The sequence below is a fragment of the Ailuropoda melanoleuca genome, chromosome 10 (genome assembly GCF_002007445.2).
Source record: "Ailuropoda melanoleuca isolate Jingjing chromosome 10, ASM200744v2, whole genome shotgun sequence".
In the NCBI taxonomy this organism is placed as follows: domain Eukaryota; kingdom Metazoa; phylum Chordata; class Mammalia; order Carnivora; family Ursidae; genus Ailuropoda; species Ailuropoda melanoleuca.
In genome coordinates, this window is record NC_048227.1 from 23,842,302 (window position 1) to 23,858,013 (window position 15,712).

A 15,712-nucleotide genomic window follows, 5' to 3' on the forward strand; every position below is an offset into this window, starting at 1 on the left:
ATAAAGATGAAGTACTGATATATGTTACAACGTAGATGAGCCTCACAAACACTGTACTACATGAAATAAGCCTGATGCAAAAGACCATATATTATGTGATTCTAGTTATAAGAAATGTCGAGAAAAGATAAATCTGTGGAGATAAAAAGTAGGTTGGCTGTTGCCTGGGGGTAGGGGTGGAAATGAAGAGTGACCAGAAATAGTCACTAGAGATTTTGGGGGGTTTATAAAATTAGATTGTGGTAATGGCCGCGCAACTCTGCAAATCTGCTCCAGTTAAAATGAGTGGATTTTTAAAAAATCACTTTTTAAAATTGTGGTAAAATACACATAATATTTACCATCCTAACAATTTTTTAGTGTATAGTTCAGATGTGTTAAACACATTCACATTGTTATGTAACCCAACTCCAGAATTCCTCTCATCTTGCAAAACTGAAACTCTACCCATTAAACAACTTCCCATTTCCTCCTCCCCACTGCCCCTGGCAACCATATTCCTCTTTCTGTCTCTGCGAATTTGACCACTCTAGGTACCTCATGTAAGTGGAATCACGTATAAATCATACGTTGTAGTTCAACTGATGTTGTTTTTTTGTGACTGGCTTATTATGTACCTTATGTCCACAAGTACGTTCATGTGGTAGCACATGACAAGAAGAGTTCCTTCCTTTTAAAGGCTGAATAATATTCCATTGTATGGATATACCACATTTTGTTTATCCATTCATCCATGATGGACACTTGGGTAAAACAAATGGACTTTATGGTATGTAAATTATAGTTCAATAAAGCTGGTTTTTTTTTTTTTAGATTTTATATATTTATTTGAGAGAGAGAGAGCAGAGAGAGAGAGAGAGCACAGATGGTGGTGGAGGGGTAGAGGGAGAAGGAGAAGCAGGCTCCCCGCCAAGCAGGGATCCCAACTCGGGGCTCGATCCCAGGACCCTGGAGTCATGAACTGAGCTGAAGGCAGACACTTAATGGACTGAGCCACCCAGGTGCCCCAATAAAGCTGGTTTTCTTTTAAAGTTTTATTTATACATATTCCTGCTAATGGACTTCAAGGTCATTTCCATTTCTTTGTATTTCAACCAATGTTGCATTTAATGTTCTTCTTCAGAGGTTCTTGTTACAAAGACTGAGAGTTTTTGCAGCCATAGTACAGACTTAAAAGGGAAATTTTTAGGTCACAGAGTGTATTTTCAATTTTACTAGATTTTGCCAAATTTTTCTCCAGGAGGGTGGTACCAATTATATAGCAGAACATGACAGTTCCAGGGCGCCTGGGTGGCTCAGTCGATTAAGCGGCTGCCTTTGGCTCAGGTCATGATTTCAGGGTTCTGGGATCGAGCCCCACATTAGGCTTCCTGCTCAGCATATAGTATGCTTCTCCCTCTCCCTCTGTACTCTCTCTCTTGCTCTCTCTCAAGTAAATAAATACAATCTTAAAAAAAAAAAAAAGAACAGGACAGGACAGTTCCTCTCCACAGCTTCCTCCATTGCTCATATTGCCAAACTTTTACATGTTTGCTGATCTGTGGCACTGAGTATCTTGATTTGGCTCTCTGGGTCTCCCCTTCTGTGAACTTCCTGATCATATACTTTATCTATTTTTCTACTTCATTGTTCTGCTGTGTTGTTCTCTTTTTATCTTACTGATCTATAGGAATTCTTTGTAGTCTGAATGCTAACTTGTTCTATATATTGTAAGTATGTAGGACAGGTTAGTGGATAAAGGTCAAGTCAACTAAAGGCAGAGATCAATAGGAGCTGGAAAGTGCCTGGAGCAGAAAATTAACAGGATTTGGGGGCCTGAGATCAGGGCCCCTGTGGTAGTCATTGTTGTCATCCTGCATGTGCTTAAAATAGAGCCTAAGAATAAGAATTATAGCAAGCTATTTATTGAGCACGTGCTATAAGCCAGGTGCAGTGCTAAGCAATTACCCACATGATCTAGCCTGACGCTCAGAATGAGCCGGTGAGGTAGATATTATTGTCCCTCTTCCATGTATGAGAAAACAGGGGCTCAGTGACATGAAGTTATTCATGTAAGCAGCTCAGCTGAGATTTTAACCCAGCTCTACCTGCTTTTAACATCTTGCTCTTAAAAGTGTTAAAAATGTATTGTTTGGCATGCTGTATTTTATCTTTTTAAAAATTAGTTGTCACTAGTTAAAAGTTAGGACAATTCATGGTAAAATCCGGATTGGGGGCTTTTATCAAAAAGTCAGGAGATATGGTCCCACTGATCCCATGTTCCAGCATGGTGACCATCAGTAGGAAATGAGGAGCACAGCAGCTGCCCCTATAATGCATAAGCTTGCTTGGTGGCCACAGTCCCCACTACTGCCTGGTGTCCCCTGTTATTCCAGGCCTCTTTCAGCGCCCACCTGGCCCTGCAGCCCTTTGAATGTTTTCCTCTTAAGATAAACAGTGTTGAGACACCTGGGTGGCTCAGTTGGTTGAGTGTCCAACTCTTGGTTTCCATTCAGTTCATGATCTCATGCGTCATGGGATGGAGCCCCACACTGGCATCTGTGCTCAGTGGGGAGTCTGCTTGAAGATTCTCTCCCTCTGCCCCTTCCCCTACTCATGCACGTGCTCTCTCTCTCCCCCCCAAATTAAACAAATAACTCTCAAAAAAAAAAAAAGACAAAACAGGGTTGATACACAGGATGTGGCTGAATAATGGCCCCTCAAAAATGTCTGCATCCTAGCCCCCAGCTCCTGTGGAAATGTTACCTTACACGGCAAAAGAACCTTGTAAATGTGATTAAAGATCCTGAAATGGAGAGGTTATCCAGGTGGGCCCAATGTAATCACAAGAGTGGCAAAAGAAGATGTGATGATGGAAGCAGGAGTCCAAGTGACACTGTTGTTGGCTGTGAAGACAGAAGATGGCCTCAAGGTAAGGAATGAAGGTGGCCTCCAGAAGGAACAGTCCTGCAGACCCATTTTAGACTTCTGAACCAGAGTTGTTCTATGCCCTGCAATGGATAGGATAGTCCTTCACAAAAAGAAACTATTTTGCGTCCTAAATATTTTCAAATATCCCACTGAATATTTACTAGATTAAAAAACTGGTTTATAATCATCTGAGCCTAGAACCTAATTCCATTTACCATACAAATGCAGGCGGGGTTTGTTTGTTTCTTTTGTGATTTCGGTATATATTGATTTTTCCAGGAAAGCAACTACCATGTATACCAAGAGAAAACTGTACTTTGTTTTATTCAGAATCTAAGAGTTTCTCACCATTTCAGAAAAATCCTGCCACCATGGGCAACATCACCTACAGTATGTGAGTGACTGATGCATCATGTGTGATTCAGTCTGCGTATTCGTGGTGATTCTACATATACGTGCAAACAAGTAACAGCTCATATCTTCTAGTGTAGTTTTCTCTGAGCTTTAAAAAAAAGCGGCACAGCGGTTAAGCGTCTGCCTTCGGCTCAGGGTGTGATCCCGGCGTTATGGGATTGAGCCCCACATCAGGCTCCTCTGCTGTGAGCCTGCTTCTTCCTCTCCCACTCCCCCTGCTTGTGTTTCCTCTCTCGCTGGCTGTCTCTATGTCTGTCGAATAAATAAATAAAATCTTAAATAAAATAAATAAATAAATAAACAAATAATTAAATATTACTTATGTTGTGAATGGTTTTCATTTTATTTCTCTTCAATGGTATAGCCCATTATATAAACAGCCACTATATCTATTTGAAATTACTACACAGATAGATGCTATAGATTATGATGCTAACGGGCACCTAATTAATCATGCCCTGCAGGTCCACGCCCCTTTGGGATGTGACCCTGCTACTTCTTCTAGAGGGAGTCTGTATCTCACCTATGAGCTGCTTTGTGAATTGCTTTGACCAATGGAATGTGGTGGAAGGGATGCTGTTGGAGTTGCAGAGCCTTGGCCTTACACTTCTGCCTTTGCCCTCTTGGAATGCTGCCCTGAAACCACCAGGCTGCAAAGGAGCAGGGCTAGTCTACCAGAGGATGAGAGACATGTGGAGGAGAACTAAAGTGCCTAGCCGACACCAGCACCCAGGCCCCAACCCCGTGCATGAGGCCAGCTGGGCCTCCCAGCCCTGCCCAGTCACCTGCTGCAAGCAGTCACCTGAGTGAGTTGAGGTGACACCAAGAGAACAGGCAGCCCATAGAAATAATAAATTATTGTTTTAAGCCATGAAGTTTCCAGGTCGTTTATGACACAACACAGCAATTAGGTAACTGATAAATAGGTAATAAATATTATCTAAGCATTTCCTTTCAGGACATGAAGAGGGCTCTATAAAATGTGACAAGGGGGCACTGGGCCAAATAGGGTAGAGAACCACTGCACCACTCCGATGAGTTCCCACTGCTCCTAAAATAAAACTCACACTCTCTACTGGCCTAGATGATGTGGCTGCTACACAGCGACCTTGCCCACTTCACCTCCCATTTCACTCACTTGCTCTGCTCCTTCCATACTGGCTTCCTTTTTGTCCCTGGAATAGATGACTGAATTTGGCAGTACTGGGTCATTAGGAAAACTTAAGAGGAGTTGTACCAGAGGATTTCAGTGCCAAAGTGCCACAAGTTAAAGACAGAACAAATTGTAAAAAGATGGAGCTGAGTGATTTTCTCAGTGTGTCAGTGAAAATGAAAAAGAAAGAAAATCACCTAGATGGGGGAGCAAAGTCAAATATATGGGTTTGAAAATGTTATTTATTTATAACTTCTATTTTTTATAATTATGAAAGTAATTCACACTTACTTTCAAATATTCACAAAATTGTCAAAAATTACCAAAACACTTTGGAGCAAAGGCCTCCAAATTTTCATCTCTCCCCCAGCTTATATGTGACTTTTTGCTTATTGGCTAACAGATTTAGATAGTATCATCTACATTCATTTACCTTTGGTTTGGTCTATGTACCGCATATGGCAATATACACACAGGAAATTACTGTACAGTATCTACTGTCAATTCACAGATGTACTTCCACCAACTATTTGTACAGAGTAATCATTTCCCATTCTTTATCTGTCACAGAGTATGTTTGTTTAACACAATATAAAATATTGCTAGCACCCAGCTAATTTCACAGCAAAACTAAAAAGCCCATTGGCTTTCTTTATAGATGGTCACTTTGGTGCCTTACAGATGTCCCCTACATCTCTGTGACCTTTCTTTTTTTTTTTTTTTAAAGATTTTATTTATTCATTTTAGAGAGAGAGAGAGGACATGTGCACACATGAGTGTGGGGGGGACAGAGGGCGAGGGAGAAGCAGACTCATCACTCAGCAGGGAGCCTGATGTGGGGCTTGATCCCAGGACCCTGAGTTCATGACCTGAGCCAAAGGCAGGTAATTAACCAACTGTGCCACCAAGGCACCCCTTCTCTGTGGCCTTTTTATATGTAGTTGAAAACAACTATCTGGGAAAGGATTAAATAAGTCTATTTCACTTGTTAAATTCATCTCAGGAAATGAACAGAGTCTTCATCTAATCTTAAGGCTGAGATAATTCATGGAAATCATTCACCTACGGTTTAGTTTCCCAATTGTAACCTTCTCCAAAAATTAAGGATGAAAGAAATATCTGCTTGTTAAATGAGCTGAATTTTATTCTGAGCATTAAAAAGATTAAAATATCTAATGATGAACAAACCATTTGATTAGGGTCTTTATGAAATTCACCAGAGATCCATTCATAATATTTAAAATGACATGTATAAAGAAACTGAATTATGAATTAATCAAAATCAAAATCATCAAGCTTACACAGCTTGAGTCAGGTTGGAAACGAAGTCAGCCTGATTCTGGAGGCTGGGTTCTGAACCACTGGACCATTTACCATAGACTGCCTCATTCGTGTGTGTGTGTGTGTGTGTGTGTGTGTGTGTGTGTGTGTGTGTGTCTAATTGGCCAAGTGCTCTATGGCATAGGAATTAGGTGCTGCTCATTGTTCTCTTCGCCCTCTCTTCTGTTTTATTCCCTCCAGTTTTCCTTGGAGTGTCACAGTACTCACGGGACAATCTAAATAAAGGATTCTGTCCCATGAGGCCTGCATAAGGGCCTGGTCTGGGTGACTGCTCCAGATCTGCCCCGATTCACACTCCTTTTCTCCACAGCTTCCAGACCTATCTTTTGTATCAGAATGTGGCCCATGCTTTTGGCAAGCCATTGGACCGACCACCAGCTGAGGTGGTGTCAACCTCCTAGACTCAGGAAGCAGAGCACTGCTCGGCTTGAATCTTGGCTCTACCACTCAACTAGCTGTTCCCTTGAGCTTGTTGGTTAACCTTGGTGCTGCAGGGTCCTCATCTGTAAGACGGAAATAAGAGCATCCACATCGGAGAGTTGCTGGGAAGATGAAATGAGTTTCTGCAGATCAAACACTTAGAACAGTGTCTGGAACAAAGTAAGGGCCCTAAAGTGCTAGAAACTACTATTCTTCAATTCTAGTTTCTTGCTCAACTCTCTGGCTCTCCAACTACTAGGAGAGCCCTTTAATTTTAGAGGACTGGCTCCTTACTCAGCTCTAGCTCTAGGGGAAGCCACCCTATGGTCTACCCTCCTCCGGAGGCAGTAAATTGAGACACTGCAGGTATAGTTAGTAAATTAGCTCTTGGGTGTAACAGCTAGGGCAAACGGACAAGCGCTCCCATAACTTAACTGCTATCTTAAAAGTTGGTCCTGATTTTTGAGGAACCATATTCCTTCACCCAACAAATATTTAGTGGGTCTCTACCACGTCCCAGGCGCTGCTGGAGCTGCATCATAGAACAAAACAGAAAATAACGAAAGCAAGGAAACCTAACTATAAGTCAGCATTTTAAGGGCAAAATACAAATCAGCAATTATTTCTTGAGTAACCTCACATAAACGCTGTTTCAAGATATAATTTGAATGGCCCCAATAAACAATGAATTATGCTGCTATTTAAGAGTCATTTGGATGCGAGTTCAGTTGTGGGTGACGGATAAGAATGCTCCAGTTATGTAATTTTGGCTGGAGGCTGGTTATCATTCAGTTTAAGCATCTATTCCCACTGACAGGATGTGAGGAACAGCTGAATTGAGAAAATGCAAATCTGTTGTGCAGATCTGGATAAGAGGAGCTCCACTCGGGTCTGACAAATGTTGCTGTAATTTTCAAGCCTTCAAAAATAACCCACAAAAGACTACATGACCAGGGGGTGAGAAAGGAGGGAATTAGATTTAATTAAGAAATCCTAAATCAGGAAATGAAAGAAGTTAATGGTAATCCACCCATCTTGCATATTTGTAGTATTCAAATTACTGAGCTTCTGGGCAAAGCCTGAGGGAAGGCAGGGTAGGATGCTAACCTTCCTTGGTGCCAGTGAACCTCATTAAATACTTCCCCTCATCCTCCTGGTAACAGGAGCACCTCTGCCTCCCCCCACCCTTTTTTTTCTGCCATCCCTTCAATAGGGGAGGAACCAGGCTCACAGATCACTTAGGGTCCCGCTGCAAGGAAGCAGTTGAGCAGGATTTTGGACTCCAGTGTGTCTGGCTGTCCTGAAAGTTTATCCATTTTTGCAAGCTAACAGTTTTAAGAACCTACATTTTCTACATTCCTTGATTGCTCATTACAACATTTAAACTTTAATGCTCCATTCAAACACCCTGGAGCATTTGATGTTTAGACTGGTTTCATTTAGTCCCAGAGGCAGATCATCTGCAGGATGTCAAAGATGAAATATGAGTTGGCACAAAGATGCTCATTAATCTCTAACACAAATAGAAATTTCTCTGATTCTTTAAAAGCGTTTTATCATTGCCCGAAGGCTGGAAACTGTTTCTAGCCCCCTCATTACAAAATTATTTATGGGCAAACAGTAGAGATCTAACTCTCAATGTAAAATCTTAATTACTGCCCTTTTAGCTGATTTTTGTGTCCTCTGAAGGAGTATAAATTAGAAGAATAACAGCTGAAGAAATTAGAACAAAGTCTGCACAGTTGAATATAGCTGCGCTAAGGTCCAGATGTGTGTTCATGGCACCTAGATCCACTCTTGCTGTTTCCCCACGTCCATTCTTATTTCAGAGAACAGATATAAAGGGAGGGAAAAAAAAAACAAAAACGCTTCAGCTACCAAAGGCTTTACTGCTCATTTGTGGTTTTCTTGAAGACAGGCCCATAGCTGGTCCTCTCTGTGTCCCTCTCTAGGGTCTGGCCCAGTCATCAACACATAGTGGGATTTAATAAATATTTGTTGAACAGAACTGAATTTGGGTGACTTAATCTGGCTACAGATATTCTTTATGCATATTCAAACAGGTTATTCCACTGTGCTCATTTCACTGTTCAATCGTTGTGTGCCATCCTTTGTTAAATCTAATAAAAGGCATGGCACACTGAATATACTTGGGCCAACAGCAAGATGAAAAAGAAAGATCCCTGAAATGTGACTTGCAGGACTGTCTGGTCTCCCTCATTTAGCAGCAGGACCCAAAGCCAGAGAGACAAAGCCATCTGACAATGGCAGGGTCAGGCTAGGGGCTCTGCTCTCTGGCCCCTGGCCTCACTACCATTCCACCCAGCTGCACCTTGCACCTGTGAACACCACACAGCAGAGGGGAAGGTCAATTATGAATACGGGATGGAAATTACGCCCTCAGGAAAAGCCAAATGAGCAAATGAAAAAAATACAATAAGTGGACGCAGTTTAGATTTTATAACCTAGGGCAAGTAACAAATCTGTTCTTCAGAAAACAGATATGGATCTAAAAAATCAGTATTTCCTGGAGCTGTTTAGAGGACAGCCTCCAACTTGCATTGTTTGGGAGGGATGAAATTAGGATCATTGAGGCTATGGGTGTCTCTTCAGTATTTAAAAGCCCCATCCAGGCAGTATGTACTTCTTCTCAGAGAGAGAGACTCTGTGCTGAAGGGCAACCAAACAGCTAATGACCTTGGGATGTGGCAAGATGACTGAGGTTTGCACTGCAGTTACTACCAATTTTCTAAGTATCCTTTTGAATCATAACCTGGATCTGAATCCTAACTCCGCAAATTCATCTTGATCACCTTTCTAAATCTCTTTGTTCTTCTGTTTCGTCATCTGTAAAATGCAGATAACACTAATAGAAGGAATCTCATAGGGCTGTTGGAAGGGCTGAATGAAATAAGGAATGGTAAAGCATTTAGCAAAGCACCTGGCACAGAGCAAGCACTTGGTCAATATTAAGTATTTTTGCTATTTTACTCTCTTCATGTGGGCCATCCAAATCTCTAGTATTCAAAACTGTGCAGGGAACACACATGCCCCAAAGTATCCTGTCAACTGTGGAAAAGAGGGAGCCTCCACACGCATATTTATGGGCGGGTGCGCCAGGATTGGAACTCCATTCACACAGAAAACTGGATGCAGTGTGACCATGACTAATGCTTAGCAAGCACTCCCTGTGGGCCAGGCCTCTCCTGAAGCAAGCTACACACATGATATTGAGCATGAAGTGGAGTATGGAGAGGCCAGAGGTCAGAAGATCAATCCAGAGTCAGATAAAATATAAGGAGAGCTTTAATCTGCACACACAGTCAACGGGAGCCAATAAACCTGGCAGATGCCAATTACCCAGGAGAAGGGCAGGCAGAGAGGCCAAGAAAGCAGAAAACCTCTCTGGAGCCAAGTGGCCAGACAGATGGCAGTGCACGTGTATGCAAAACTGGATGTCATGGCTGGAGCTGAGTGAGTGACCAAAACACAGCTCTCCCTCCCAAAGGTATTGTTTTGAGAACAACCACTTGATGGTACTGAGATAATGAGGTACCATCTGATAAAAATGAATTACTGAGCATTTAGAAATAAAGAAACCCCAGAGAGCAACTGACCTCAAAACATTTTTCTTTCTTTGCTTGGTGAAGCAGGCTAGCCATTCCAGGAAGCAGAACTGGAAAGATGAATGTTTCCAAATATTCCTTGGGGGAACCTAAATCAAACAAAAAAAAAATGCCATTGAAAATCCCAAATGGCCCAAATGAATCTGGGAGAAATGTTTGTTTCTGAACCAAAAAAAGATACTGTCCGTGAAACAGCATGACCTTAAGTGTTGCATTTTACTCCAGACTGCTGAGTTGGGCTGTATTATTAAAGAAACTTAAAATATCTTTTTGAGCCTCTGTGGACTGGCGAGGATGTAGACAGGGTCCTCCACAGGGCCGGGGCCACAGGCACAGCAAGAAGGCCAGTGTGGCTGGAGGGAAAATAAGCAAGGGAAATGTGGTAGCAATGAGGCAGGAGAGGAGCAGGGTGGGAGTACAATGGATGGGGATTTATGGCCACAGTTATGGTGGTGGTGGTGGTTGCCAAGACCCAAAGCATGCTAGCAGAGAGAACAGAACAAAGCGGTGGGAGAGGTCTGGCACCAGAGTGGGCCAGAGGAACTGGGCCCAGGGAGAAGATGGAGAAAGTCTACATCTCTGACTTCAACCCACAATGCAGGGCTGCATGATACTTTCATCCACTTTTTATATTCCCCCCTTTGATTTTAAGGTAGAATCAAGGTATGCTTGTTGTTATCATCTTTATTATATTTCAACCTTAGACATAAAACAGTGGGATAAAGGTACTTCTCTGAAAAATAAAAATTTAGGGGCGCCTGGCTGACTCAGTCAGTAGAGCACGTGACTCTTGATCTCAGGGTCGTGAGTTTAAGCCCCAAGTTGGGCATGGAGCCTACTTAAAAATTAAAAAAGTAAAAAAAAAAATTCTGATACATATTTAAAAATAAAAATTAAATAAAAATTAAAATAACATATTCTTTCATATTTTTGTGGTCTCCCTGAGATCTGTCCACCCCACCCCCGTCCTGGGTTTTGCAACGCTACAAGCCCCAAATTGTAAAACACAAAATCTCACCTCCTTACTTACATGTTTTGGGATCGACTGTTTCCAATTTAACTTGAGGACAGGGTACATGTGAGTCCGTGGTCAAATGAGGAACTGAATAAAAGTGCTCTGTATTGAAGCCATGGAGAACCGTTTCCTCTAACGGTGAAACCTGATGGGGGGAAGTTGGGAAGGGAATCAATTCATATAAATAGTTTAAATAACTGTATTTTCCTGTATAACCTAACAAAGTATAAAATTCTGCATTAACTTCAGGTTCAAGGGGCATAATGAGTACAAATCTTTGTCCCTCTTCTCTTCTGAGACACCTATAAATGACAATCAAGGAATAAAGCCCTAACAGAGAAAAGAACAAGAGGACTATAAGTGGGTGAAAGATTTGCAAACATTTCCAAAAGAAACAGGGAAGAAGCTTTGTGGTCAAATAAGAGAGGGAATGGCAGCCTAGGATCCTCAGGAGGAAACTGCCCCAGTGGATGGGAGTCCCTCTTCCCATCAAAACTCCATTCTTAGGGGTTTGATTCCTCAGAGGATGGGAATGAGAAAGGGAATGATAAACAGGAGGGGTTAAGTGAAAATCCAGCTGGGGCTCCACTGGCCTGCTGTCTACATTCCCCCTCCTTCTGCTTCCTCCCCTTTCAATATACATAAAGCTCCATTCCCACCAGCATTTTATATCCAGTTCTCCCTCCTTCCCAATGACACCAGTGATTTCCAATGATTCCAAGGATTGGCCAAGCTGGTAGCCAAAAGGGGGGGGGGGGAAAGCAGCTCACCATTGATTCGGAGGCTCTCTGCCTGCAACCCTGAAGAAAAGTCTTCTAGTAGACAATCACTCCCCACGAGCTCCTAGTCAATATTTCTACCCAGAGAAGAGACTCATCCAGAAGACAAACCCACATGTACAATAGTAGAAGAAAATCATACCAGCTACGTAGAAAAATCCACTCAGATCCCCATTTTAAATTTTTCAATAAATAACAAAAGTTCTCTACACAGATAAAGAACATCAACAGCATAAAAGACATCAAAACCTACAAAGAAAAACTGACTCTGGAGGAAGCACAAACAATTCCGGGAAGGGAACTGTAATTGCTATCTGCGGAGAAATTTGAGAAAGCTTTACATCCACAGAGCAAGAACAGGACACTGTGAAAGAAGAACAATCACAGGCCAAGAAATTTCTTAGACACAGAATCTCTAGTAGTGGCAGCTGCAACAACCTACTGGAGGTCTAGAGACTTAGGTTTGGGTCCTATCTCTGTGACCCTGCTCAATAATCTCACTCTCTCAGAGCCTTGCTCTTTTCCATTAAGCCCCTATTTTACTCCAAGTATACTGCCTGGGGGCCTCCCTTCCTGGCTGCCTTGTCCTTGGCCCTCTTAGTACAGTATTTTTAATCTTACCCACGCTGGCATGCATAGAGAGACGTGCTCTATCCCCAAGTGTCCCCAACACGGACAAGTGTTGACTCCTTCGTAAAGACCTTTCTCATCCAATTTGTCATTTGAGCCCCACAGAGGTCCCATGAGTTAGTCAAGGATTAACTGTTCCATTTAACAGATGTGGAAACTGAGGCTCAGAGAGGTTATATGATGGCCTTTAAGTCACACCATTAGTAGTAGAGCTAGGACTGGCCCCAACTTCTGGTTCTAATTCCAGTGCCTTCCCTTTCCCACCTCTCTAACTCATGACACTGGCACTATTCTCATATAAGAGCCTTTCATTTAGGTTGGGGCCTGGGTGATACTCACAGTAATCATAGCTTCTTGTTTGACTTTATATCCTTCTGGAAAGGGAGGCAGCTCAGCGTCATACTCTAAAGGGAATGGGAAAAAAAAAATCCTCAATTCCATACTTCATTGCAGTTTGTGATGCAATTTCCTTTCCTCCAAAAAAAACATTTTTAAATTTTATTTTGGTTGGTGGTTTATAGAAATGAAAACAACTAGCTACTATAGGATAATAATTCCTGTGAACCACCGTATTTAAAATGGATAAGAGATTATTGTTCTCCTGTATGACAGAGTCAAGGCTTTATGTAAGAGTCTGAGACTCTTTTGCTGAGAAGGTACAACTTTAGATTTTGCCCCCAAGTTATGATAACTACATGGAATAAAAGGAGGAAGAGAACAGGAGGGAGGCTAAGGGAAGATACCAGTAGCTACTCAAGATAGGAGGGGAGAAATGGAAGAAGAGAAGCACATGATGGGAGGACAGAATAAAAGTGACAGAGAGATGAGCTGTCTCTTGCAGTCATGAGGATGAGCATGAAGGTAGGACAGCCTGATTGGGGTACACATTTGGAAAAGCAATCCCATAAAGACCTTGCTACTCAAAGTATGCCCCAGAACCAGCAGCATTGGCATTTCTGGGGAGTTAGAAATGCAACACCTCAAACCCACCCCAGATCTGCTGAATTTGAACCTGCATTTTAATGAGATCCCAGGTGACTTGTATGCATCAGTGGGAGTAGTTCTGCTGTGAACTCCTATAGCTTCCTATCCTGTCTGCACACAAGATCACTGGGGACCTTTTTGGAAAATACCAAAGTCTGGGCCCAAGTCCAGAAATTCTGTTTCAATGGGTCTAGGGTAGAGGCCTGGGAATCAGTATTTTTAGAGCTTTCCGGCTGATTCTAATGTGCAGTGATGTAGAGAATGATTGCCAGGTTTCAAGACTGCTCACAGTCAACCTGTTGGAGAGACTAATGCAAAGAACAGTCCATACAAGTTCTGTGAGGTAACAAGAACTATTGCACGGAGAGGGACAGAAATGCTCCTGGGCTATATTAGTTACATCCCTAAGACAGTGGAAAAAATATTTCTGGAAAAGTCAATGTTTTAACGGCAAATGCATAGTCACTTTGCAGTAATGAGGAAAAACAGTTTCCGGGCAAGGTGGTACCAATGGAATGAATAAAATTGTATTGGACACATGTTTTGTTCTACTTCCTTGTCAGTGAAACATCTCTTGACTTTTTTTTTTTTTTAACTCCTAGGTATCAGGCTGGGGACCAGTATGTCAGCCGGTAGGTTGCAAGCGATCTTGATTCCCAGTACCAGCTATATTAGTTTTCTAATGCTATGTAACAAATTACCACAAACTCAGCAACATAGAATAACACAAATTTAGTATTTCACAGTTCCTGCAGGCCAGGAGTCTGGGTATGGGTCAGGATCTCATCAGGCTCAAATCAAGGTGTTGGCCATTCATGGTTGTGATCTCATCTGAGGGGTGGGTCCTCTTCTAAGATCACTGGTTGTTGGCAGGATTCAGTTTCTTGTGGCTGTAGGTCTAAAGTCTCCGTTTTCTTTTTGTTGATGCGACTCTCAGCTCCTAGAGACCACCCTCAGGTCCTTGTCATGGACAGTCCACCATGGTTACTTGCTACTTCAAGGCGAAGACGATTATGTTCTGCTTTGATGACTTAAGGGCTCGCTCGATTGGGTTAGGCCCACCTACAGTGATCTTCCTGTTAAAGTCAACTGATAACAAACTTTATTTTTTTTTAAAGATTTTATTTATTTATTTATTTGACAGAGAGAGAGAGACAGCCAGCGAGAGAGAGAGGGGGGACACAAGCAGGGGGAGCGGGAGAGGAGGAAGCAGGCTCCCAGCAGAGGAGCCCGATGTGGGGCTCAATCCCAGGACTCCGGGATCACGACCTGAGCTGAAGGCAGACACTTAACGACTGAGCCACCCAGGCGCCCCGATGACAAACTTTAAATTACATCTGGAAAACCCTGGATGGCAAAGCCTAGATTTGTGTTTGACTGAATGACTAGCAGGTATGTGCAGTAGGGAGTGGGAATCCTTGAAGCCATCTTAGAATTCTGCCCACCATAACAGCTTGAGTTCTACCACTTTGCTTTCCTCTCAAGCAAGCATGTAAATTCACTCTTCTTCCCCAAACACCTTGACAAACACCAACATGGTATGAAAACTATTTATTCAGATTTAGGATATATACATTTAGAGCTTTGTCTGATTACAAAATCAATACATGCTATTATGAGGAAATTCTAAATAATACAGACCTGTCTTATGTAAAGAGTGTAAGTCACATCCAATCCCATTACAACCCATAACCACTGTATTTCAACATTTACTAACATATGTATACAATACACAAATATATTTATTTGTTAGATCTCAGACCACGTCAAATCATCCAAGTATAGAACCCCATCACACAGTCCTTTTTCTTCATAATTCCTATCAGTTTTACCTTTGTTTGAAATTTGTAAATATTAATGACTGTGTGTTTTGTGAGGGAAATTGTCTGGGTCTATTTATGCTCATCACCATCATATTCCCAAAGAATACTTGCTGAATGAATGAATGAACAAAATGAAGAATATAGCAAGTTACTTTTGATCCTTTATCTATATGTTTGTTCACACTTATTGAGAGCTTACTACGGACCAAGAACCATTCTAGATGTTGAATCTTGGACATCTTTCTAGGTTGCTACATATATGATATGCCACAATTATTTAACCAGTGTACCCTTAGTGGGTGTTTAGGTTGTTTCCAATTTTTCATTACTACAAACAATGCTGCTAGGAGCACCACTATAGATACATCATCGATTGGAAAGGAGGTATTTTTATACTATTAATTCTTAGATGTGGAATTGTTCTGTTAAAGGAAAAAATAATTTAAAATTTCAGCCAAATTGACAAATGTTCCTCCAAAAAGTCTACAACAATTTATACACCTAATAGTAAGACTGTTTCTCCAGAGTATTACCAATCACACACATATATATATATAAAATGATATTTTGCTTTTTTTGCATTTCTTTGTTATTTATTTATATTTTTTCTATTTAGA

At 41.7% G+C, this 15,712-nt stretch overlaps 1 protein-coding gene across 7 annotated transcripts in view; it reads right to left on the reverse strand.

Annotated features, from left to right (window-relative positions):
• IQCK (IQ motif containing K) overlaps positions 1 to 15,712 on the reverse strand; it is a 120,883-nt gene that overhangs the window by 99,765 nt on the left and 5,406 nt on the right. For all 7 annotated transcript variants that reach the window (XR_002144397.2, XR_002144396.2, XM_034670312.1 and 4 more), the window contains exons 2-4: positions 12,628 to 12,692; positions 10,895 to 11,024; positions 9,856 to 9,953 (exon numbers count right to left, since the gene is read on the reverse strand). Coding sequence is in view for 5 of the 7 variants with exons in the window: in XM_034670312.1 (XP_034526203.1) it covers positions 9,856 to 9,953; positions 10,895 to 11,024; positions 12,628 to 12,692 (293 nt within the window). In the remaining 2 variants the exon portion in view is untranslated. The remainder of the gene's footprint in view (positions 1 to 9,855; positions 9,954 to 10,894; positions 11,025 to 12,627; positions 12,693 to 15,712) is intronic.